This window comes from Lytechinus variegatus, chromosome 7, assembly GCF_018143015.1.
Source record: "Lytechinus variegatus isolate NC3 chromosome 7, Lvar_3.0, whole genome shotgun sequence".
In the NCBI taxonomy this organism is placed as follows: Eukaryota; Metazoa; Echinodermata; class Echinoidea; order Temnopleuroida; family Toxopneustidae; genus Lytechinus; species Lytechinus variegatus.
This window is the reverse complement of record NC_054746.1, coordinates 16,342,494-16,367,557: the sequence shown is the minus strand read 5'-3', so window position 1 is coordinate 16,367,557 and position 25,064 is coordinate 16,342,494. Positions and strand designations below refer to the sequence as shown.

Genomic DNA, 25,064 nt, shown 5'->3' with positions numbered 1-25,064 from the left:
GGGCGCCGGCAAGCTAGTATACGGTATACCGTACTTGGCCGCCGAATTTCACGCCAGCGCCATAGAGCGCCAACGTTTTATAGGGGCAAGTGTGGAGGTTGTCAGTTATTTGAGGCGTTTAGTAGACAAAACTCAACAGCCATGGTTGTCAAAGTGAACGTAATTTATTGGTAAGAATGTAGAATTTCATATATTAACCACTTTATACATCTCTCTCTGTGACTGTGGCACTGTGCTGATGTTTTATTACCACGAATACTAATAACTAGTACTAATAGGCCTATACTTATAGCCTACTGCCTAGGCTATGTCTATATCTATAAAGGTCTTCGACACCATATCCATTGGCATTGCCATGCATGATGTATGCACTAACTGCCGACCGTGTGGCGTGTATTAAACTGTTACTGTGTACGGTGCGGCGGTGGCAGGAAAGTTGGACTGAAGAGAGTTGATAATGGTTTTACCAAAAAATGGCAACGTGTAGCATGTTAACGAAATACTGAAGCAGAAACGGGCTTAAATGAGAGTCTGATACCATGGAGTATTAGTGCATGATTACAGGAAGCAAAACGATGTCAAAAATGTGTTCGTTGTGTTGCAGCTCATTTGACTCTTAAGTCTAACTTAAGTTAAGACTTTAAGTCTAACTAATCATTCTTAACTCTCTGAGAAGGATAATTAAATAGATCTAAGATGAGTGTCTTCACCATTTGTAACAGTAATACCATGAATACTGTTCCTGTTAAATACTGTAACTGTGTGTTCTTTTAATAATCTTACTTAGTCTGACTTAAGACCTTAAAGTTTAATGGTGAAGACACTCATCTTGAATAGATTTTTTTATCCTTCTCAGGCAGTTAAGAATGATTAGAGTCAAATGAGCCGCTACTTTTTTTGCAAGTGATAGACTACAATTAACTTACCAAGGGACCCTCTTCCCCTTCACTCTTTTTCATCTCCTTAACTCCTCCTTATTCTTTTTTTTCTTTGTATTCTTGTAGGTTATATATCATCTCTAGGTTGTAGGTGTATTAGTAAGGGGTCTAATCAATTCTGAATTTGTATTTGTTTTCTTTGTTTAAATAGTATAATTTTACCTTTTACTATCAAAATTCTATACAGGTTTAATAGGACACCACTGGAAATAAGCTTTCCAGCTTTCACGGGTCATCATATGCAAGCTTGTTGTTTTTAATGCTACTGTATATCGTCGGCCTTATGCCAAAAGGGCCTTAACCCGATTTTAGGGGTTCTGAATATTTTATAATAAATTTAACACATTTCATGTAAAACTTAATAACTTAACACGTTTATCGAAATTGGCTTCAAAAGCAAAAAAACGACCACAAACTTTTGATTATTAGAGAGGCCAAAACCTTTAAACGCCATTATCTCGGAATGGCCAAAAGCAGTTAAGGCCCTTTTGGCATAAGGCCGACGATATGTTGTGGTGACTTGCAAAATTTAAATCATGTTTGAAGCTTTATTGTAGAAGAAAGAAAAAAAAACAGTCAAATAACCAAAGAAAGTAAAGAAAGTACATGTAGACTCTAGATTCTAATCTGTGTATTCATGTCTCATGATGTTAATTATATTTCTCTATTAATTTTCTTGTAGACTCTAGATTCTAATCTGTGTATTCATGTCTCATGATGTTAATTATATTTCTCTATTAATTTTCTTGTAGACTCTAGATTCTAATCTGTGTATTCATGTCTCATGATGTTAATTATATTTCTCTACTAATTTTCTTTTGCAGTGGTGGATGAGGGTACAGGCCCAAGGTAAGTACCATTAATACTGAAATGTAACGTTAAAGTCTTTAGAGAATCTTAAGTTGAAAGTTTAATCTTAAGTTTATTTAGATATGTTAATTTTTGTGGGTCTTTAGAGGATCTGGTTCTTCTACCTGGGACATGAATCATATTTCTATAAAATTTTGATCAGATTTTTGGCATGCTTGCTATTTAAGGTCAAGTCCACTTCAGAAAAATGTTGATTTAAACCAACAGACAAGCACAATGCTGAAAATATCAAAATCGGGTGTAAAATAAGAAAGTTGCAACATTTTGAAGTTTCACTTTTTTTTTCACAACATAGTTATATGCACAATTTAGTCACATGCAAATGAGAGAATCAATGTCTCACTATCTCTTTTGTTTTTTATTGTTTGAATTGCACAATGTTTCAATTTTTACAGATTTGAAAATAAGGACCAACTTGACTGAACAATAGAATGTTTAACAATGGTAGTTTCACATGTTCAGGGGAAAATAAAACTTTTGTTTCAAAGGACAATGAGGAGAAAATCATAATGTTTCTTACAATAAAATACACCAATATGTCGTCAGTTCCCTCATTTGCATACCACCCGGGATGTGCATATTACTATTTTGTGAAATCAGGTGAAACTTAAAGGAAACTGAAACCCAAGAAGGGAACCAATCTTATTGGTAAGAGTAAAATGAGAGGAATAATCTAAAATAAGTTTCAACAAAATTGGTTATGAAAACAAGTTATGGACGTTTAAAAAGTATTGTTGTACTTTCTATGGGGATCCTCAAATTGGCAAACATGCTTCAAAATGGCTGATTTTGTGGACAACTCTCCATTTTTTTTTACACAAATTTTCAGATTTTCCCCTTTATTTTACATATTTTACATTATCTCCTCCTGACTTTGACATATGTGATGTGAATTATATTTTCTTATGACATATGTTGTGCTTAGAAGGAGTCAAGATGCAATTTGAAAGATAATGAGGAAAATCTGAAGATTTGTGTACAAAACAAATGGAGAGTTGTCCACAAAATCGGCCCTTTTGAAGCAAGTTTATCATATTTACAATAGTATGGTTTGAACACAGAATGGGAGGTTAAGAATGACAAAAACATTACATTTTTTTTGAAAAGCAGAAAATATAAAACATAAACTTGGATCTCCATTCTAAGCATAGTGTAGGCTACTCATTCTAAATGTATAAAACTCTAAGCCCAGTTATAGCTCTTACTACAATTATGATATCCTTTACATGTATGATTTCATTACCATGGTAGAGCAAATATCTCATCTTTGCTTTTAATGTACTTTGACCTCTGTAGAACAATAAAAGTAGTGCTTGTTGGCTTTGTTGCCTGGTTATTCCATAAATTATGAAGGATTACAAAGACATATTATAACACTTGATGTGTAAGGATGCTACTCCAGCTTTCAGATCCAAGACCTGTGCTTTTGTATAGAAGAAGTGTAATAGGTATATTCATTTTATAAGCCACTAGGCCTATAATTCAGTTTCACACTTTTGGATACCCCAAGGTTAAAAAAAACAAAAAAATGCCCTTTTGCCCAAATTCACAAAGGTGATTTTGAAAACCCACGGTTGAGTCCATGGTTTATGCAGATTTCCTGTATAAATTGCGCTTATTTTACCACTTATATTGAAAAAAGTCCAATGTTAATGCTAACTTTGTCAAATTGCGCTAAATTGACGCCTGTTGCCGTGGTTATCCATGCTTTTTTATTCATGAGTCCACTGTTTTTCTTCATGAGTCTGCTCTTCAAACAGTGGACTCATGAATAAAACAGCGTATCTAACCATGGTACATGTAACAGGCGTCAATGTGGCCCACTTTGACAAAAGCGCGCATCAGCATTGGAATCTTTTATACACGCGCCCAATACACACTAAAATAAGCGTAATTTATACAGGAAATCTGCATAAACCATGGACTCAACAGTAGGTTTTTAAAACCACCTTTGTGAATTTGGGCGAATGAGTTCCTTACCTTCAGTTATTTGCCAGGTGCAGGGGTTGAATGTTGAGGTATGGTATTACACCCCCCCCAAAAAAAAATAAAAAATAAGGTATTTGACTTTTAAAGATCTGAGCTGCAAGGTTCCATTTGTCACCTGTGTCTGTGATATGTTTTGTCTGTCTCAATATTTTCGCTACAGTATTTATCTTTATCCCATTAAAAAAAGTATAGTTTGGAGGCCTACATCTCGCTGAACACAATGTACAGTTTAGCGTGTTCACTGAACACTGACAAACATTACATTTTTCTTTTTAGAAAAGTAGAAAATTGAAAACTTGAGTCTCTGTTCTAAGCATAATGTACTCATTCTAATTAGAGTCTCTGTTCTAAGCATAATGTACTCATTCTAAATGTATAAGACTCTTAAAATTTCAGATATAGCTCTTCGTCTTACTACAATTATCCTTTTCACGTGTGATTTTATTACAATGATGCAGCAAAAATATATTTGTTTTTCAATGTACTTTGACCTCTGTGGAACAATAAAAGTGGTGTGATCTGGTTATTATTCCATAAGTTCTGAAGGGTTACAAAGACATAAAACACTTGGTGTGTACAGTGTAGGAATGCTACCCCAACTTTCAGATTCCAAAACCTACATGTATGTAATAGGTATACCGGTATCTACAATTTGTTATGACCCTCCAAAGACACAATTATTTGATGCTTTAAAGATAAAAGTGAAATGTAGACTGACCAGAAAAAGGTTATAGATTTAATCTCATGTACTATCATGTGTTATAATCTCCCCATGTTATTTAGTAAATTATATATGTCACAGATATTTTGAAAGTGTCTGCTTTTTTTCTCTCTTGGGTGCTCTTTTGATCCATATTAAAAGTATTAAATACAACATGAATCAATGTTCAGTATTTGTAAAAATAAGACATTTGTAATGTTGGTGTATGCTTTTAATAGCAATAATTAAAGTGTTTATGCACTCAGAAAAATTGGGGAAGAAGGGATAACAACTGATCTGTGTTTGAGATAGGGGCATTCCTTTGACATACTGGTATTATCTTAAAAGAGAGGGGTGCCAGCAAAATGACTAAATAAATGAGGTGTATTCAGACAGATGTTTGTGAAAACATGCTATGAGTAGTCATTGACAATATATAGTCCACCTATTGAATGAAATATCCTTTCCCAAATTGCACCTCAAGTTTTATGTGTCATTCATTTGTTTTATTTATGATTCATTCATTTATTAGGGGAGGGGATCTGATCCCTTCGAACAACAAGGACTTATTATTGAAAATGACAATTATGAAGATCAGATCGAAACTATTAATTAATACTTGTTGCTTTATCACTTGCTTTCAAATTTCATTCAAACCCATTTGAAATTGGTGTTCTTCAAACTCAAGTTATAGTGGTACTAGTTTGTTTAATTTTTGTCTCGCCTGTATAGCAAAAGGGATATCTTGGCTCCATTTTTTCTGATATCTTCATCAAAAGTGAATGTAACTTTAATAGTATATTAAGATCTTGATTATGATCTATTTCATGAAATTTGGATATAAAGATAATCAACCATCACTGATGTTTTGTATTAATACATGTATGTCAAATTTAGGCAAAAGGTCATTTGCTGTCAAACTTCTTTATTTTATTTTATTTTATCTTCTATTCAAAAGCTTGTTGTAAAGTGATATTGTGTTATAACTCATAATTTCAGAAAAGTAAATTGTCATTCATTACCTTCTTCCTTGAAGCTTTGTTTGTCAAATATATTCATACGCTTGCATGTGTATTTACATAGAACACATATTCATTTCCTTAAAGGGATGGTCCAGGCTGAAAGTTTGTATAGAATAATAAATAGAGAATTCACTGAGCAAAATGCAGAAAATTTCATCAAAATCGGATAACAAATAAGAAAGTTATTGACTTTCAAAATATAGCAATATTTTGTGAAAATAGTCGTCATGAATATTCATTAGGTGGACTGATGATGTCACATCTCCACTTTTTCTTTTGTATTTCATTATATGAAATTCGGTTTATTCAATTTTTTTCCTTCAATAACTAGAAAGATTGGATTGACAACTGATTTAGTGCATTAGATATTTATTGAGCTTATTTCATTATAAGGGAGACATGTTATTTACACAAGTTTGAAATAATGAAAAAAAATATTATTTTATGTAATAACATAAGAAAACAGAAAGTGGAGATGTGACATCATCAGCCCACCTAATGAATATTCATGATGACTGTTTTCACAAAATATTGCTAAACTTTAATCTTCAATAACTTTATTATTTGTTATCCAATTTTGATGAAATTTTCGACATTTTGCTCAGTGAATTTTACTTTATGTTTTAAGATATAAATATTTTCAGCCCGGACCGTCCCTTTAAGAGCAAGGCCATTTTGCTACATGGAGCTTATTTCTTCATTACAACACAAATATGAGAGAAAAAAAGGACACTGAAATTTTCCAAAGAATAGGAGAGGGGCATCAAAGGCACTCAAAAGGGCATCCAGAATATTGCCCGTTCATGGCCTTGGATTATTACAATGTATATTAAAAGAATAAATTAAAAAGATGAATGTTAAAGGACAAGTCCACCCCAAAAAATTGTACTTGAATAATAAGAGAAAAGTCAAACAAGCATAACACTGAAAATTTCATCAAAATCGGATGCAAAATAAGAAAGTTATAAATGACATTTTAAAGTTTCGCTTAATTTCACAAAACAGTTACTTATATGCACATCCTGGTTGGTATACAAATGAGGAGAGTGATGACATCATCCATTTTTTCTTTTGCATTTTATTATATGAGGTATGAAATATTCTAATTTTCTCTCATTATCAAGTGAAACAGTGATTAATTCCTCCCTGAACATGTGGAATTAGCATTGTTATACTATATGGTTCAGTAAAGTCGGTCCCTATGGTCTAATCTGTAAAAAATAAAATATTGTATAATTCAAACAATACAAAGCAAAAGATATAGTGAGTGATGGACATCATCGACTGACACATTTGCACGTCACTGAGTTGTGCATATCACCGTTTTGTGAGAAATAAGCGAAACTTTAACTTTCTTAATTTTACATCCGATTTTGATGAAATTTTCAGTGTCATGCTCGTTTGAGTTGTCTCTATTAAAATCAAAGTTTTGCTGAGGTGGACTTGACCTTTGATAATGTTATAAAGTAAACAGTGGTGTGAATTGCTTTCCACTTGTTTACAGTTGAGGCCTATTGTATCTATGTGTGTATTCATGTTTTTAATGCAGGTTCAAGATGAAGGACAGTGTAATCTGACATCTCAATTTAACTTGAATATGTTTATCTATTTTTACCTCCATGGTTTGACTAAAATTTTAAAATATATTGAAATAAATTTTATTAATTTTTTTCTCTCTCTCCCTGGAAACATCTACAGTATGAGCGACTGAAAGCTGATCTTGTGGATGAGTTTGGCTCCGACATTGAGATGGTGAGTTTACTGTTTGTGATCAATGGAGGAAGATTTTTTAGTCCTATGTTGCAGTTGATGTACAATATTGTTCTAGGACAGTACTCCCTAGACATCCACCCTCCAGACAACTTCCCAAGGGGAACTATTGTACGCTCTACCTACGTACATGTAGGACAACCAACCCTTTAGGATAACCGCCACATAGGATGTCCACCATGTAGGAGATCTATGCCCTCGGAACCTTGAGGACTTTCACCCCACTCTACCCCCCCCCAAACATTAAGCCTCCCCCCCCCAGGAATTCGTCCCAGACATCTACCCTTAGAAGATCTTTCTGAGAGAATAAGTACCCCTTAGGACAACCATTTTCAAGAATGATCACTCGGTACATATACCCGCGAGGACAATCGTACATCCACCTACGAAAATGTACCCCTAGTTATTAAACCCCAGATATCTACCCCCAGACAAACACCAGGGAAAATTATCCTTGGACAACTATTCCCAGACAAATACCCCATACAGCTTCTCCATGAGAACTTCCCCCAAACAAGTTTCCATTGTCAATCCCCCTTGCACCAAAAAGGTTTCAAAACTTAACTACAATTTTTAACCACATTGATTCTCAGTAAGGTCAAATCTCTGATCCCCTACATGTAAGGTTGCATTGCTCCTATAGAAGTATTAAGGTCCAGTTTTTCAAAATTCTGACTCCCCTGGCGAAAATCCCAGTAGGGCCTCATTATGGGCTGTTTGCAGGAAGGACTTATTAGACATGATAATTGCCTAAGACTTCAGTTCTCTGGGATTTTTGTTGTCCAGCCATGGATGTTTTAGAGGACGGTTTGCTATACGCTTGTCTAGAGAAGTTGTCTGGGAATGGTTGTCCTAAGACAATATTGTTTGGGGATAGTTGAGATGGCCGGTGGTAAGTATTTGGGGCTGGATGTCCTAGGGGGAGATGTCCTGTTTGTTGATGTATTGGGGGATGGTTATCCTAGAGGGTTTATATGTCCTAGACGTATTATGGTATCAAGCTTGATGTCGTCTCTCTGTCAGTCCATCCGATAACTTTTCCTTGTAAACACAATAACTTCAATTTAGCTTATTCTAGGCTCATATATTTTGGTGTGTATGATACTAGCATGGATCCCAGGCATTCTATTGATTTTGAGGTCAGAAGGGTAAAGGTGAAGTCGCTACCTTCCACTTTTCTTGCTTGACCAATAACTCCATTTTTCGCGTTACAGGCAGGCGTTTTATGTGATCGCCTTAGCGACACTCCAGTTTAAATCTATATTTATTATCTGTTGTGTTTATTACAGACTGGTGTATCAACTCCAGAAGTCAGTGGATATCTAGAGGTTGAGGTCAATGGACGTCTTGTTCATTCCAAAAAGGTAAAATCAAGTGATTTTATATAATGTTGAATTTATTGGGACAAGTAAACATGCAAGTAAAATATGCCCGATGTGTGTGTGGGGGGGGGGGGGGATCTCAGCTCATGGGAAGGGGTCAAAGCAGTAGTTGGGCAAAAATTAACCAATAAAGAGAGATAATATGGATGAGAAGAAAGCAGATTCTGAAATCATAATCTAACCATTCAATGTTAAAGGGGTACTCCAGGCTGAAGATATGATTTTACCAGATTAAATAAAATAAGACAAATCACTGAAAATTTTCATGAAAAATGGACAAGGAATCAATTCAAAATTTTTGCTTCAATTCGATGCAACAGTTCTTTACATGTCTTCATGAATATGCAGTGAGCACACTTATGGTGTCATATCCCCACTTATTCTTTGTATTTGATTGTATGGAATCATATTTATGGAAATTTTCTTTCCCAAAAATGAATATAGTTGAATAGACTATTGATTTAATGTATAATATAATCACTGCTGCAGCTGATTTTTATTATTATTTTTTTTTACTAGGGATAGGGAGACATATCATACACACATGTATGAAGATATGAAATATGATTTCATGTAAATCATTTGCCAATGTATTGCATATTCATGAAGGTATACATATAACTGTTTTTACAAAATATTGCTAAACTTTAAAGTACAATATCTTTTCTACTAGTAATTGTCATCAGATTTTATTGAAAATTTGAAGTGTTTGCTCGTTGAATTTTACTTTTACTTATGAGGTAGCCTATGATTTCATGTATTTCTTGCCTGGAGTACCCCTTTAATAAGTTCTCTTTTTTAACTTTATAATACACTACTTTATTTTATTTTCAAAAAATTATATTTTTGGCATGGTTGGGGAAACATCCAAGGTGCAGCCGGCCAGGGTCTTCAGAAGTGAAGCAGGGACAAAAAATTAAAGAAATTAATCTTGAGCAAAACGATGTTGCTGAAGCAAATGCCAAAATATAAAAACTTCATGAGCAACAGTGAACATTAGGAGGGCTCTTTATGTAAATTATATTCTGCCATTAATCCTAAAGAAGTGATTGGACAAAAGTTGATTAGAATAAGAAACAATAATCAGTTCTTGGTATTGCTGTGAAGTTTTTTGTTAATAAGAAGTTGTTTCAAATCAATAAATCTGGTATACTTTTTTTCTTGATTATTTTGAAAGTGTAATTGGATCGTACCTTTCAGATACTTTTAGGAATTTCTACTTCTTCTTAACCATTTTTTTTTCAGGCTCAGAAAAAATTCTTTTTGATTGACCAGGAGGCTTTTTGTAGATGATTTCTTAGTTTTAAGTATTTGTTTGTTACTGTAATTCCAAGTAGCATTTTTTTTTGGTGTTTTTCATTACCGTACACTACAGAATGGAGACGGCTACGTTGATAATCAACAGAAACTGAACAAGATCATTGAGGCCGTCAAGGCAGCTCTTTGATTCTTGACAACATTCAGCAACACAGGTATGTCTTCTTGGTGAAACCAGTTAGAGCTGTGTTGCAAACATGTAAATCTTATGCCTTCAAACAAATCCACAACTTCAGATTATCATCAGCTATTTCATTTGAAAGTAAAATGTTCTTCCAATGATATTATATTGTATCTGTACAGTCATGGTTCAGTATGAAGATACAACATACAGTTATTGAATAAGAAGCATTGTGTAATAATAATAGTGATAGATCATAATAGATGCTCTGTGACAAAAAGTACCATAATGCATACAATACATGAATATACAATAGCAATCACAATCATTGCAAGAAAAATAGAGAAATAAGATTATTGAGGAAAAAGTAACAACAGATTCAAAGCCAAGAATACCAGTAACCCTTTATTATTGGAAGAGGGATGGCATTCTAGGTCTTCAGCAAAACTTTTTTTCGGTAGAGTTTTGACAAGGGATGTACGGTCTGAATATGTCAATAGTTGAATTGGATTCTGAATTGGTGTGTAGTTTTATGTATTGACCAGGCTTTTTCCCTGAATCCTTACTGCATTGTTACTTATTACTTAAAAAAAAAGAAGTGGAAAACCTGATGTATATAAATATTCTTATCCTTTTGCAGCTAAACAGCTCCGCGTTGGACATTGTGGCTATCCTTATTATGACAGAAATACCCCAAAAGTAGTTCCGGCTATTCGGGTATTTCTCGAGACTCTACAGGGAGACACCAGGCTGTCCAAGATGGAAGGATTTGACTGTGTCAATTATTATTTTCTTTGATGTGGTATTGTGCAGTGTAGACTAGAATTAATATGGTGTAATTGGTAACATGTTAAAAGGGAGTTTATTTTAAGAAAAACATTAATCTTAACATTGGGTTACTTGTAAAGAAAAGGGCCCCATAAACGAGGATTGTTATTTTCCTTACCATGTTGTGCAAGTCAATGATTTTGTTTTCGCTATTTTCATTATTTACAACCACAGTAAGTTACTGCACAGGATGGAAATACTTTAAAGCAAAAAACACAAGAACCTGACTTGGGGGTCATTAAAGTGCAGTTGTTTGATCTTGGTGATATTTATGATACCATATTCATTTATGTTTTCATTTATATTTTGAGAAATGTATAATTGAAGTAAAATGGTACCTGACCCTTGACTTTAGAGGAATAAAGAAAATCAAAAATTGATTTTATGGGGTCTTCATGTTAGTTATGACTATATTCCTTACCAAGCAGTGATATATAAAAATAAAACCAAAGATAACATGAAAATATACTACACACCAAGGCTGAAAATGTGATTCACTCTTTTTTACAATGGTTATTTGGAATGTGCTTTGAATTTCAGAATGATTTTTATAATTGTAACTCTCAAACCCTCCTATGGCTAGCTAATCAGAGGTGGGACTGGCCTGGCATCAATGGCTTGCTTTATGATTCTGTCAGAGGCATTTTATATAAATCCACATATTCCATGCTATTTTCACATTATGTGTACATTACATGTAATGCATGAATAATGATTTTTTTGCAAATGAAATATTTGTTAAAAACAACATTTATATGAACTTTAATAGATAAGTTGATTATAATACACGGAACTCTGTTACCAGATTCATGTATCCCAATGGGCTAAGCAAATCAAGAAGATTTCAGTTGAAACACACCGAAGTACAGTAGCACATTAAATACTTCATATTTCATGCCAAAGATATATTGCTATGAAAATGTTTTGTCTGTCAATTTATCCTGACAGGTAGCCTAATCCTGTCAATGAACAATTATCATTTTAGAATGGGCATTATATTGGAAGATTCATTTCCAATCTTAATGATCTTGATGCTTCTTCAGAACCATATAACATGTCATGGTGTTGGGATTTGTGTGATGAAGTGCCTATTTTCACTTTTCTTGTTTACATTTTTTTTCTTGAAGCCGATTAAAATGGTTTTGTCATTCCCATCATCAACTGTTGATTCATTTCTGAATGGTTTCATCTTGTGTAATGATTTAAAAGAGAATGCTGGTTATTATGCACTGGTCATGAGACAATGTAGGCCTGCATTTTTTGTGTGTATGGTTATCATTGTGTCGCAGAAGAATCTGTCGATTGGAAAGAGACCAAAGTGTAGAAATGAGGAGAGAGAGCGATGGGATAGATGAGATTGGAGGAGATAGAATGGGAGTTAGAAGGAATTGATTGAAAAGATCAGAAGGGGAAACTGTAAATCTGAGGAGAGAGGGGTGGTGATGGAGAAAGTAGATTGGAGTGGTAATAAGGGATTGGCTAAAAAGATTGGAAAGAGACCAAAGTGTAAAAATGAGGAGAGAGAGCGATGGGATGGGTGAGATAGGAAGGAGATTGAATGGGAGTAAAAAGCAATTGATTGAAAAGATCAGAAGGGGAACCTTAGTGTAAATCTGAGGAGAGAGGGGTGGTGAGAGAGAAAGAAGATTGGATTGAGGGATTGGCTAAAAAGATTGGAAGGGGGACTTGGTGTAAAACTGAGGAGAGAGGGGTGGTGAGAGAGAAAGAAGATTGGATTGAGGGATTGGCTAAAAAGATTGGAAGGGGGACTTGGTGTAAAACTGAGGAGAGAGGGGTGGTGAGAGAGAAAGAAGATTGGATTGAGGGATTGGCTAAAAAGATTGGAAGGGGGACTTGGTGTAAAACTGAGGAGAGAGGGGTGGTGAGAGAGAAAGAAGATTGGATTGAGGGATTGGCTAAAAAGATTGGAAGGGGGACTTGGTGTAAAACTGAGGAGAGAGGGGTGGTGTGAGAGAAAGAAGATTGGATTGAGGGATTGGCTAAAAAGATTGGAAGGGGGACTTGGTGTAAAACTGAGGAGAGAGGGGTGGTGAGAGAGAAAGAAGATTGGATTGAGGGATTGGCTAAAAAGATTGGAAGGGGGACTTGGTGTAAAACTGAGGAGAGAGGGGTGGTGTGAGAGAAAGAAGATTGGATTGAGGGATTGGCTAAAAAGATTGGAAGGGGGACTTGGTGTAAAACTGAGGAGAGAGGGGTGGTGAGAGAGAAAGAAGATTGGATTGAGGGATTGGCTAAAAAGATTGGAAGGGGGACTTGGTGTAAAACTGAGGAGAGAGGGGTGGTGAGAGAGAAAGAAGATTGGATTGAGGGATTGGCTAAAAAGATTGGAAGGGGGACTTGGTGCATAACTGAGGAGAGAGGGGTGGTGAGAGAGAAAGAAGATTGGATTGAGGGATTGGCTAAAAAGATTGGAAGGGGGACTTGGTGTAAAACTGAGGAGAGAGGGGTGGTGAGAGAGCTAGAAAGAAGATTGGATTGAGGGATTAGAAAGAAACCCCAAGTTTTAATCTGGGAGAGGGGCTGGTGATAGCTAGGGGAAGTAGATTTGATGGAAGTAGTAAAGGATTGACTAAAATGAGGATTGAAGTGTAAAACTGATGAGGAGGGGGGGGGGGGTCAGGTGCATCGAGAGAAATTAGAGTTGATAGGGGACTGGAGTGTAAAAATGGATAAATGTGCATATAGTGAGGGAAAACAGAAGGGGCGCAAATCTCAAGATCTAGGGGTGTTTGGAGAAGAGAGAAAGTATATTACTAGGGGGAGAGAGTGTATATTACTAGGGGAGAGAATGATCAGGAGGGGGCGGGGGGGGGGGGGGGCACACCTGAGTGTAGAGCACTGAACATCGTGGGAGGGGCACAGTGATATAAATCACTAGTTTGCATCCGGTCTGTATCTCTACAGAAGTAATAAATAACCTAGGAAAGATATAAAGGAGAAAATGTGATTGCTATCAGATTGTTGTAGGTCTTAGGGATAGGTGGATCAAGGCCAGGGGAGGAGGGATCCAATCCAATACAAAACAGAATGGAGAAATGGAATGAGATTTATAAAAAAAAACAATTGTCGGATGGTGACTTTATAGATATTGAGGGAATAAATCAGTTGAATTATCACACCAGTCCAAATTATTTCTCTAGTGTACCAGTACCCCGGTAGTGGGAATTCAATTCTATCGATATTTCGATAATATATAATATAAGCGGATGTGGATCACGTGACATTTGTTTGTAGACAACATGGCCGAAGGTAAACACTAATTACTCTTTCTGATGTTTTTTGCATTTTTGTATTTTTCGATCTTTCCTTAATCAATTTATGTTATGAATTATTTTAAGAAATGAGTTGTCATTGAAATTATATTCTTTTGCATGACATTGATGTAATGTGCAACAATATTAATCGTAGAAACCAATCGCGCGGCAACTTGCAATTTGTAAGTGTTGTCCCACACATTACGATTTTTGTTTGCGGTAAGTTACTAGTTTTGCCTAGCGCGGCGGCGGCGGCTGCCTAGCCCTGGCTTTGGCCTATTTAGCCTCGCCTTCGGCCGCGGGTAGCCAGGGGCCCGTTTCTCAACACCTGGACAAGTTAGTCATATCTTTATCCACAAACCACGGAGTTAGTTCCAATCTTACTAAATAACTAATGTTGTAAGTTAGAGCAATTAAGGGATCGGAGTTCGGTTCGGAAGTTTTGCTCCTAAAATCGGAATCGGTTCGGATATCGGATCGGAAGATATTCAAAAACAAAAAAATACATTAAAATTTGTATGTGGCTGGCGCGTGGACAAATGTCCAGAGTTGTTTACCGTGATATTCACCTTCTCTACAACATCGTAGTGATGGCGGAGGTAATCGTAATCTCATAAAATAAAGGTCGCATGACCTCCCGAAAAAGACGCATTATTATCTAGAGTTGTTTACCGTGATATTCACCTTCTCTACAACATCGTAGTGATGGCGGAGGTAATCGTAATCTCATAAAGGTCGCATGACCTCCCGAAAAAGACGCATTATTATCAAGAGTTGTTTGCCGTGATATTCAACTTCTCTACAAAATTGTAGTGATGGCGGCCGGCGGAGGTAATCGTAAACTCTTAAAGGTCGCATGACCTCCCGAAAAGGATGCCTTATTATCCAGAGTTGTTTACCGTGATATTCACCTTCTCTACAACATCGTAGTGATGGCGGAGGTAATCGTAATCTCATAAAATAAAGGTCGCATGACCTCCCGAAAAAGACGCATTATTGTCCAGAGTTGTTTGCCGTGATATTCACCTTCTCTACAACATCGTAGTGATGGCGGAGGTAATCGTAAACTCTTAAAGGTCGCATGACCTCCCGAAAAAGACGCATTATTATCCAGAGTTGTTTACCATAATATTCACCTTCTCTACAACATCGTAGTGATGGCGGAGGTAATCGTAAACTCTTAAAGGTCGCATGACCTCCCGAAAAGGACGCATTATCCAGAGTTGTTTACCGTGATATTCACCTTCTCTACAACATCATAGTGATGGCGGAGGTAATCGTAATCTCTTAAAGGTCGCATGACCTCCCGAAAAGGACGCATTATTATCCAGAGTTGTTTACCGTGATATTCACCTTCTCTACAACATCGTAGTGATGGCGGAGGTAATCGTAATCTCATAAAGGTCGCATGACCTCCCGAAAAAGACGCATTATTGTCCAGAGTTGTTTACCGTGATATTCACCTTCTCTACAACATCGTAGTGATGGCGGAGGTAATCGTAAACTCTTAAAGGTCGCTTGACCTCCCGAAAAAGACGCATTATTATCCAGAGTTGTTTACCATGATATTCACCTTCTCTACAACATCGTAGTGATAGCGGAGGTAATCGTAAACTCTTAGAGGACGTATAGTCAGATAGTCGTAAATATTACCGCGCATGTCAGCGTGTTCAACTAAATCTTATTTGCCTCCGCTTAAGATCAAAACATATCGTCTTTTCGCTGTTTTTCTTCCTCCATTTTTGTCGGAGATCAAAACAAATTATCACCAATTATCATCATCATCGTTTTGTTCTTCCCCGATTATGTCGGAGATCAAAACAAATCATAATCTTCTTCTCCACCTGCCTTTCCACTAATATCGGAGATAAACACAAATCATAATTTTCTTCCCCTTTATCTTCTTTTCCTTCCACCGCTTTTGTCTGAGATCAAAACAAATCACCAGCGCATTTTGACGGCAAACATGTCGCCACGTGTTTTTTTTTTTTTGTCTTGTTATGTTTTGGTTTTTCCGATCCGATTTTTTCCCCACTGGTCAAAAATCAGAGTTCGGAAAAATGTAGAAAAAAGGGGAAAATCGGATCGGATCGGGAATTGGAATAAAAATCGGTTACAGCATTATTACTAAACCCGTTTCTCGAAAGGCTCCCTAACTAAAATACCTTGATATCGATATTATCGGTAAAAAGAGCAGACAAGACGTAGCCTTAGTCACAAAATAGCTTAATTTTCAAAAAGAAAAATTATAACAAAATTGCAAATATTGTGATGAATTGGGAATTTCATCTTTTAAGAATAATAGCACAGGTATATTATGCACCATACATACTTAGACCATGAAGACTTGAGCATTCAATTGCTGAGAAAATGGAATTATGAATAATTGATCTCGTGACTAAAAAATCACGTGGACGTTGAGATGGGTACCCCCGGGATATCCAATTTTAATAGTTTACGAAAGTAAAACCATAACGGTTTTCGTTGTAAAATGATGATAATTATATGGTATTTTATGATTTCAAACATCATCAAAATATAGTTTAACAATTTTCTTTTAAATCTTAGATACTGAAACTTACTATTCGACAAATTGTATGCATAAATTAGAGATAGAATATATCAAAATGTTAATAGGGGTCTGAAAACGACAAATACGAGTCCATTTATGGATGGCCTGACGTGGTAGAATCTTTATCAAATAAATTATTTTACTATTTCAAAATGAATGGTTTTGTGGAGTATTACCAACAGTTTTTGTAGATTCTTTGTATTACCATGATCATAGAATGCATTATCCAACTTGTTTTTTGATGTAATTTCAACATCTTTGATTGATTACGTAAGATTATAATTTTCACATTTCTAGGCACTTTTGCATGTCATAGTCTACCCACGTGATGCCATACGTCATTAAGAAAGAAGTTGTGACAGGTTCGGAGGTGTCATAAATATTTAGTGAGGTTGTTGTACCCGATCTTGGTAAAGAGGGCTTCGTGAAACGGTTAGCGGACAAGTAGCTCACTATCTCCGATTTAGTCAAGAAGTTAGACTTATGACGGTGTTGAGAAACGGGCCCCTGGAGGCTTCTAGACAGTAAAAATCATTTACTAACGTAAGGTTATTCTGAATCTCAACGAAGCCAGGTCTTCCTTCCTATTGAATTCATTCATGTCATTTGCGTGTAGATCTACCACCACAAGTATTGTTCTTCCCCAACATTACGCGACGCAAGCGTCCGTATCACTATCATGGCCCAGGGGAAAGAAGAACAATAGAAAGCAAGATGGTGGCGTAAACATCGGGCAAGTCTCTTCCATCTTTGCAACTTTATTTAATATATAAGGATTCTTGTTTAAAAATAAAATCCATACCGTAGAAATGTTGGAAATGAAGTTGTATCCCATGTAGGCCTACATGATTTAGGGCTAGATCTTTTAGAAAGACAGTAGAAATCTCGGGGGCGCAAGTTTCAGGTTTTTTGGTGGTACATGCAAATGAATAGGAAGGAAGACCTGGCTTCATTGAGAGTACCCTTACGTTAGTAAATGATTTTTACTCTCTAGAAGCCTCCTGGCTAGCTGCGGGGGAAGGGGGGGGGGGGGTGATGTGTGGGTGTATCAACTTTAACAGCAATGACAATTTTTTTCATGTTGCTTGTCATTTATTGAAATATTTCATGGGAAATTCATCCAGTTGTTAAGAGGGAACTTTTCACAAAAAGTTTATTGTAAAAATAGCAGAAGAAAATTGGCGAAGGAAGCCGAGGCCAAGCTGAAGGTTTGAGGCAAATCCTTATACAAATGAATAACAAAAACGTTATTATAAAATATTAAAATTTTAATTTGTTGATTTGTGACATCATATGTCAGCAGCTTTCCTCGGATATTTTAAAGTAAGAAAATCAATGAATGAAATCTGATTTCTCAGAAAATTAAAAATGTTACTTTATATATATTGTAAGGTACCTTTATATGTTTATAATACTAATAGACAAATAATTTCACATGGCATGCACTCCTAAAAGAAAAAAAAGTCATAAACCCACTCATTCAATGAACCCTTGAAAATTTAAATTAATGAATTTTATATTACATCACTAAAAAATGGAAATGCAACCATCCTGCCTGTGGGGAATTTTACTACAGGTAGGACTATGGACGGTTTGCCAATGCTGTTCATAGCACACACTTTTAAACATCATTAAAATATCACTTTTGTGACCAAACTTAGTAATTTCTATACAGTTGCAATTTATTTTTCATTAGTTTCTTGGCAATAATTTTTGTATTCACCAGAGTGCTCAAAACTTGAATTCTGGGCAAAATTTTGTGTATGCCCTCTATTGGTGGAAAGTAATATGGCAAGAAATTTTTCATTTTTCCATCTCTATTTTCAATTAAGAAAGAATAATTTAAAGAATTAAATTCACATAAGAGCCAAGTTATATGATGAATAGAGCTCTGTAATGGAAACTGACAGTGTAAGAAAATCAAGCATTTGTCCCATAGAAAAAGAGAAAATAAGCCAAACATTGCCACCCATATTTTGCCACACATGGAGATGTAACTGAGAACAAGGTTATTCATTGAATGAGTGAGCTGCACGTATATGAAATCACAAATTATAAATTTCAAATTCTAATGACTTTTTTAATCTCTGATGGATTTTCCTCAAACCTTCAGAAATATTCAAAAATTATTTTTTCTGCTTTTTTCACAACAAACTTTTCGTCAGGGTGAACTTTTCCTCAAGTCCTGCTCTAGATTCGTGCTTGCCATGCATTCTTTCTATTTTCCGACAGAGCTCAGAGGATTGGTCTATCTGCATTGCGCAATCTCGTGATGTGATGTGATGAATTAGCAATTCGGACAGTAACATTTATAAGAGGTGCCGGTCTGAAAATTAGGAATATTCTAACTGTTACATGTAATAATTTTAGAAACAAGGATATTCTCATAAAGACAAATTATGGCTTGGTAAATTTAGTTGTCCTTGTTTATGAGGATTTTTTTTTTTGCTCACCCATGCAGGACAATAGTTATAATTGAGCAAGGTGCCACACGGAAAAGGAGAAATTTTCATACAGTGCTTCTAGACCTGTTTTTTACCTCAATGGGGGCTCCAAATTGGTGATCTTTCAATAAATAGGCAATAATGCAAAAGGGATGGGTGATTTCGACAGCTTCCTGGAGGGGGTAGGATTTTTATTTGCCTGCACTTTATATGTGGCTGATTAAAGCAAAACCTATTCTTTCCTCCCTTAGTGGTTTCAAGGCAGTAAAATTGGCAGAACTATATATCGGGAATGCTTTTTTGCCTAAATGGGGGCTCCAAAATGGTAAATTTCCCAATGAATAGGCAATAATGCAAAGGGATGGGGTGAGTTCAACAGCCTCCCGGAGGGGGTAGGATTTTATTTGTCTGCACTTTGTTATATGAGGCTGATAAAGCAAATCCTTTTCTTTCCTCCCTAAGTGGTTTCAAGGCAGTAAAAGTGGCAGAACTATATATCGGGAACGCTTTTTTGTCTAAATGGGGCTCCAAAATGGTAAATTTCCCAATGAATAGGCAATAATGCAAAAGAGATGGGGTGATTTCAACAGCCTCCCGGAGGGGGTAGGCTTTTATTTGTCTGCACTTTGTTATATGAGGCTGATAAAGCAAATCCTATTTTTTCCTCCCTTAGTGGTTTCAAGGCAGTAAAAGTGGCAGAACTATATATCGGGAACGGTTTTTGCCTAAATGGGGCTCCAAAATGGTAAATTTCCCAATGAATAGGCAATAATGCAAAGGGATGGGGTGAGTTCAACAGCCTCCCGGAGGGGGTAGGCTTCTATTTGTCTGCACTTTGTTATATGAGGCAGATAAAGCAAATCCTTTTCTTTCCTCCCTAAGTGGTTTCAAGACAGTAAAAGTGGCAGGACTATGTATATCAGAAATGCCTTTTTGCCTAAATGGGGGCTTCAAAATGGTGAATTTTTCAATAAATATGCTACAATGCAAAAGGGATGGGTTGATTTCAACAGCTTCCCAGAGGGGGGCTTTTCTTTGCCAGCACTTGTTTATATGTAGCTGATAGAGCAAAGCCTACTCTTTCCTCTGTAAGTCATTGCAAGAAAATGAAATTGGCTGTACTATATAGTAGAGACACACTGCCTCAATGGGCGATTCAGAATGGTGTAATTTCCAATGAAAAGGCAATATACATAATATAGAGGGGGAGGGGTTGACTTAGACAACCCCTGAGAAGGATAGGTTTCTATGTGCCAGCGCTTCTTAATAATATGTAGCTGATAAAGCAGAGACTACACTTTCCTCTCCAAGTAATTGCAAGAAAATAAAATTGGCTGGAAAGGTTAATAACATAATATGTTACAACTATTTTTACAACACATTTCATCGTGTTTTATATAGTTCAATTATATATATATATTCTTATTATCATTATATAGGAGAGCAAATTCCAGTAGTTACTGAGACACCAGTTGTTGCACAAGAACCTGCTGTAAGTACTCAGAAAACTTTATTTGTATTGTTCTCAAACATGTTTTTAATCTCTTGAATATAAGTTTTTATAAACATTAATAATTAAAGACAATATGTTAGCTCATAATTTTATTTTTTTAGAGAGAGGGACTAGAATGTACCATTTTTACAGGTACCTTTTTTCTATTTAGATTATGTATCATAATTTGTCTACAAAATGCACCATATTTTGTATATATCTTTATATGTTGATTATCAGGGATGTTCTTGAATATAATTATAATGACAATGATTTGTATCGTAAATATTTGTTATAAATGTATTAAAATTATTTGTATCAATATTTATGTCATTTCTGATGGAAATAAATCTGAATCTGAATGTTTTGAGAGGAGGAAGTACTTGTTTTGCTACTTGGTATTTGGCAACATTATTATTGCAGTATGAATGCATTATTATTATTATTATTGAAGTGGGCCTAAATACAAGACTACACTGCTCAAAATGTTGCATCATGGGTAAGGAACCTTGCCAGATATAAGAAGTTGAGGACTTGAGCCGATATTAAGGCTGCTGCCCATTAAAGTACAATCTAATTTGAATATGGAGTCTGTGATCAAAGGTCACAGCATATGTGAATATGCGACATGTAACTTAAATTTGAAATGCCTAGCTTTGGACCCATCCATGTACATGTAGTATTCATTTAGTATAAGGGGCAAATCCTTTTGTTGGCTGCTACTGAAGGGGAGTTGAAAGGACTGGGGGGGGGGGGGGAGAATGCAACTTTTATGAGTCTCCCTCTATTTTGAGCATCTCTCTCATGAAGGGCCAACAAACTGGACTAGCACTGTCAATATCTTCAGTCTGTGATGATGGATGTGAAATCTATGAATAGATCTCTTGAGTATCCTGAATTGAATTTCTCCTCGCATTTCAGGTTGTCGCACCAGTAGAAAACCCACACGCTGAACATGGACTGACTGAAAATGTACAGAAGATAATTTCAAATGAGAAGGCCGAGGCAGAGAAGCAGAGCAGACCCAAAGTTGACCTCCAATCTTTAACAACCAGAAGTTACCTCGATCACACTGTAGTACCCATCCTCCTCCAAGCAATGTCAGCGTTGGCTAAAGAGAGGTATGTTTATATCATAGATAGATCACATAATACCACTTCTCTTGTCTCTTATTGTATGAATGTGGCCAGTGGAGAAAATATTTGGGGTTGTTTAAAAAACATTTGGTTGCATGTTTTGTGTTGTATAGCAAGAAAGTTGAACCACCCTAGGCTCATGCTATTTATTGATATATTTTTATGCTATTTTAATTAATTGTTATTTGGAGCTAATTTAGTAGATTTTGCATTTTTAAGTTGAACAAGTTTTGCACTAAAGGTATATCAAGATCTATTACATATTTCCTGTTCATTGGATGTACATTTATATGTTGGTAGATACACATGCAAATGTTACCTGCCACTTAAAAATCAAGTAAAAATCAAGTGATATGTTGCATGATACACAGAGAGTTCAAAAAAATTCTTTGTAAGGGGATCAGTCAATTCTCGTATCTTTTGATAGAAATTAGTAGTTTTAATTTCATTCTTTTGTTCTGAGTCATTTACAAAAGATCAGGGTTTATAGGATCTCATAATTTGTGGATAGTTTGGAAATTTGAGAACTTTGATTTTTTTTTGTAATCCAGGGCCCAGTTGCATGAAAGGGGGAGGGGTGAGAAGCAAAAAGGGGAAGGAGATGCATTGAAAATAGAGTGCTTGGAGGTGGGTGGTTGGAGAGACTTTAACCCTTTGAACCCTAAATAATTAAGGGTGGTGGTGACCTTGACCCTGAATTATTTGCACATATTGACCGCATTCACAAATTCCCATGATATGAGATCTGACGGCATCTTCCCCCCGCTAGTACCCGGACCGAGCCGACTGGAGTTGTTTACCTTCCCGTAGACCTAGTCTACAAACAGAAATATCAACTTTAGTGTCTGTTTTGGGCTCAAAATCACTGTTTTTACCAAAGTCAGATATATCAGTTGCTTCCCCATAGTGAGCATGTGACTCGCCGCGTATTACACAGTGTGTTACCGCACATACGACACGAGCAACTACAAAAAAGGGGCATATTTTGGCCATTTTTGATGCCGAAGCCTTCCGAAACCATTGCCGCCCTTGTCTGAAATTATCGACTAAATATTCCTACACGTTTTGCTACGTACACGTACTAGAGAGATGACGTCATTGTAAATGATCACCTGACATTTGAAGTCACATGGCTGTAGGCCGGTATTCCAGCCTATCGGGTATTTGCACGTTCACTGGTAGGCCGGTATTCCGGCCCATCGGGTTCAAAGGGTTAATCCCACCACTAAAGTTAGATTGAATTGTTTGTTTCATTGAGGAAAAATGAAATGAATACATACACTCACCTTTATGTCATATCTCAAAGCACCAAAGTATGGAATTAAACTTATTTTGCTGTATTCTATTTAACTAAGACATGCAAAACTCAAAACACTTAGATTTAGTGAGCCATCGTTGACATAAGCATTCTTTTCTATTGTATTTTACTATGGTATCTGCTTTTCCAAAACTGCGTACATGGACTTATATTGTATCAGAGTACACTTTTAATTAGACCTTTGATTGAATTTTGACAATGTTTATATGATGGTAAAATGTATTTTTCCTTCTTTCCTTTTTTGTTGTTGTTGACAGACCGCCAAATCCCATCGAGTACCTAGCAGCCTACCTCTTGAAGAATAAGGACCAGTTTGAGAATTAGACAGCATTCAGTGATAATGATAGAACTCTGATAACTTGCTTTCATCTGCTAGATCATGCAGCAATACAGGTTAATGCAGGACAAGGCAGTCGAGACAGGGCTCACCATGTGGATCCTCACTCTACATAGGGAGATGACGGACGCGATTTGAGTGTTTAGACAAGCGTGTTTGGAATGTGATTTTTTTAGCCATGTATTGATTAGATTCCACAATTTTTCTGTGGTTGTTTTCTCTTTTTTTCTTTTCTCAGTTAGTGCTAAATTTTAAGCATACCGGTAATACATTTTCAGATTCCAGTAGTCGAATGTGTGTGTTCTATTCTTTATCTTTCCTTTTTTTGTGTCCTTGTCTATATATTTAAAATGATTATATTTGTGTAAAAAATTGTATTCCAGAGAAATCCAGATACTTATAAAGAAGTTTTATATGTGTTGGAAATAGCAAGAGCTGTTATGTCGTGACAATATTTCAATGTTAATAACTTTCTTGTCATTGATCACTGAAATTTGGTTTCATAGTTTGATATATGTAACCTTGTACACTATATATCCCTCATTCACACATTGTGCATGTACAAAACAAATTAATATCAATTCAATTCTTTATACATTTTCAACCTCCTTTTTGGTAGTATTTTCCATTGATGAGATTTTATTAAATATTTGTTCCTGTAGAAAGGATTTGTTTTTTGTCTTTCTTGATCTTATGTCTCCATATATTCAGGAGTGAGGAAGTGTGAAACGGGCATTTCGTTGGAAAAGCGTTGCCCATTTCTTGCTTCTGCTATGCAGGCAAGACAACACTGATATTAATTTCTACCCTTCCTACTAGCTAGCAAAAGAAAAAAAAATCATTGGCACCTATATAATTATGATAAAGTGTGTACTATGTGTTAACTACACATTTATGAAGAAACTACCAGGTGAGTCAGAGAAAACTTGACACCTCATATACAATGGGTGATTTAAACTCGGGTGTTAGCCTTGATGTTGGAATTTGGATTGCTTCCCCTAGCTCCAAAACTTATTCAGAGTTTGTAAACCTGATCCAGCGGCCTGTAACACAAAGCTTAGCATGGATCGTACAGCATTTTTCTATGATTGATTCCATTGGCTACAATGTATAATCAATCCTAAAAAGTCAAGCGTACGGTTAATCGCTAACCTTTGTGTTACGGGGACCCAGATCACATTATTGACATCACAACAACTAGTGTGTGACTTTTAAAGACCATCTTCATTTTATGTTTGATGTTATAATCGTGTAAAAATTGACTTAACACCAACACAAAAAGGTCAACACTGGACTTGAAATCATCCATTGCATCACCAATTTAATTTTAAAAAAATGTATCGTGAAAACATGGGATTTATAATCAGTAAGTATTCTTTGCTGTAATGTAAATTTTGATATATGTCAAAGTAAGACATGACTGCAAATTTAAGAAGATATTACTATAGTCATAATCCTAGAAGAGTTGCAGTAAAATCCCTTGCAAAACACCTTTTTAACTTTTTAGATGAGCTTATGTCTGTCGTCCGTCCACAATTTCAAAATGCTTCTTC

The 25,064-nt window shown here is 35.8% G+C and overlaps 1 protein-coding gene and 1 long non-coding RNA gene across 2 annotated transcripts; both read left to right on the top strand.

The window, feature by feature from the left end:
* Positions 1 to 84: 84 nt before the first annotated feature.
* Positions 85 to 12,098, top strand: LOC121418566. Its single transcript, XR_005970477.1, has 6 exons — positions 85 to 170; positions 1,763 to 1,787; positions 7,218 to 7,271; positions 8,579 to 8,653; positions 10,047 to 10,143; positions 10,750 to 12,098. It is a non-coding gene; the product is annotated as an uncharacterized LOC121418566 (long non-coding RNA).
* A 2,058-nt stretch (positions 12,099 to 14,156) lies between these two features.
* Positions 14,157 to 24,172, top strand: LOC121418565 (protein dpy-30 homolog). The gene is made up of 4 exons (XM_041612499.1): positions 14,157 to 14,207; positions 20,668 to 20,720; positions 21,642 to 21,841; positions 23,432 to 24,172. The coding sequence occupies exons 1-4, from the start codon at positions 14,198 to 14,200 to the stop codon at positions 23,496 to 23,498; spliced, it is 330 nt and encodes a 109-aa protein (XP_041468433.1). The 5' UTR covers positions 14,157 to 14,197; the 3' UTR covers positions 23,499 to 24,172.
* The last annotated feature ends 892 nt before the right edge of the window (positions 24,173 to 25,064 follow it).

What these genes read in the sequence shown, in the direction of transcription:
- LOC121418565 (XM_041612499.1), top strand. An exon ending in TTGTTGCACAAGAACCTGCT is followed by an intron (nt 20,721 to 21,641) that starts GTAAGTACTCAG and finishes CTCGCATTTCAG; the next exon opens with GTTGTCGCACCAGTAGAAAA. An exon ending in TCAGCGTTGGCTAAAGAGAG is followed by an intron (nt 21,842 to 23,431) that starts GTATGTTTATAT and finishes TGTTGTTGACAG; the next exon opens with ACCGCCAAATCCCATCGAGT.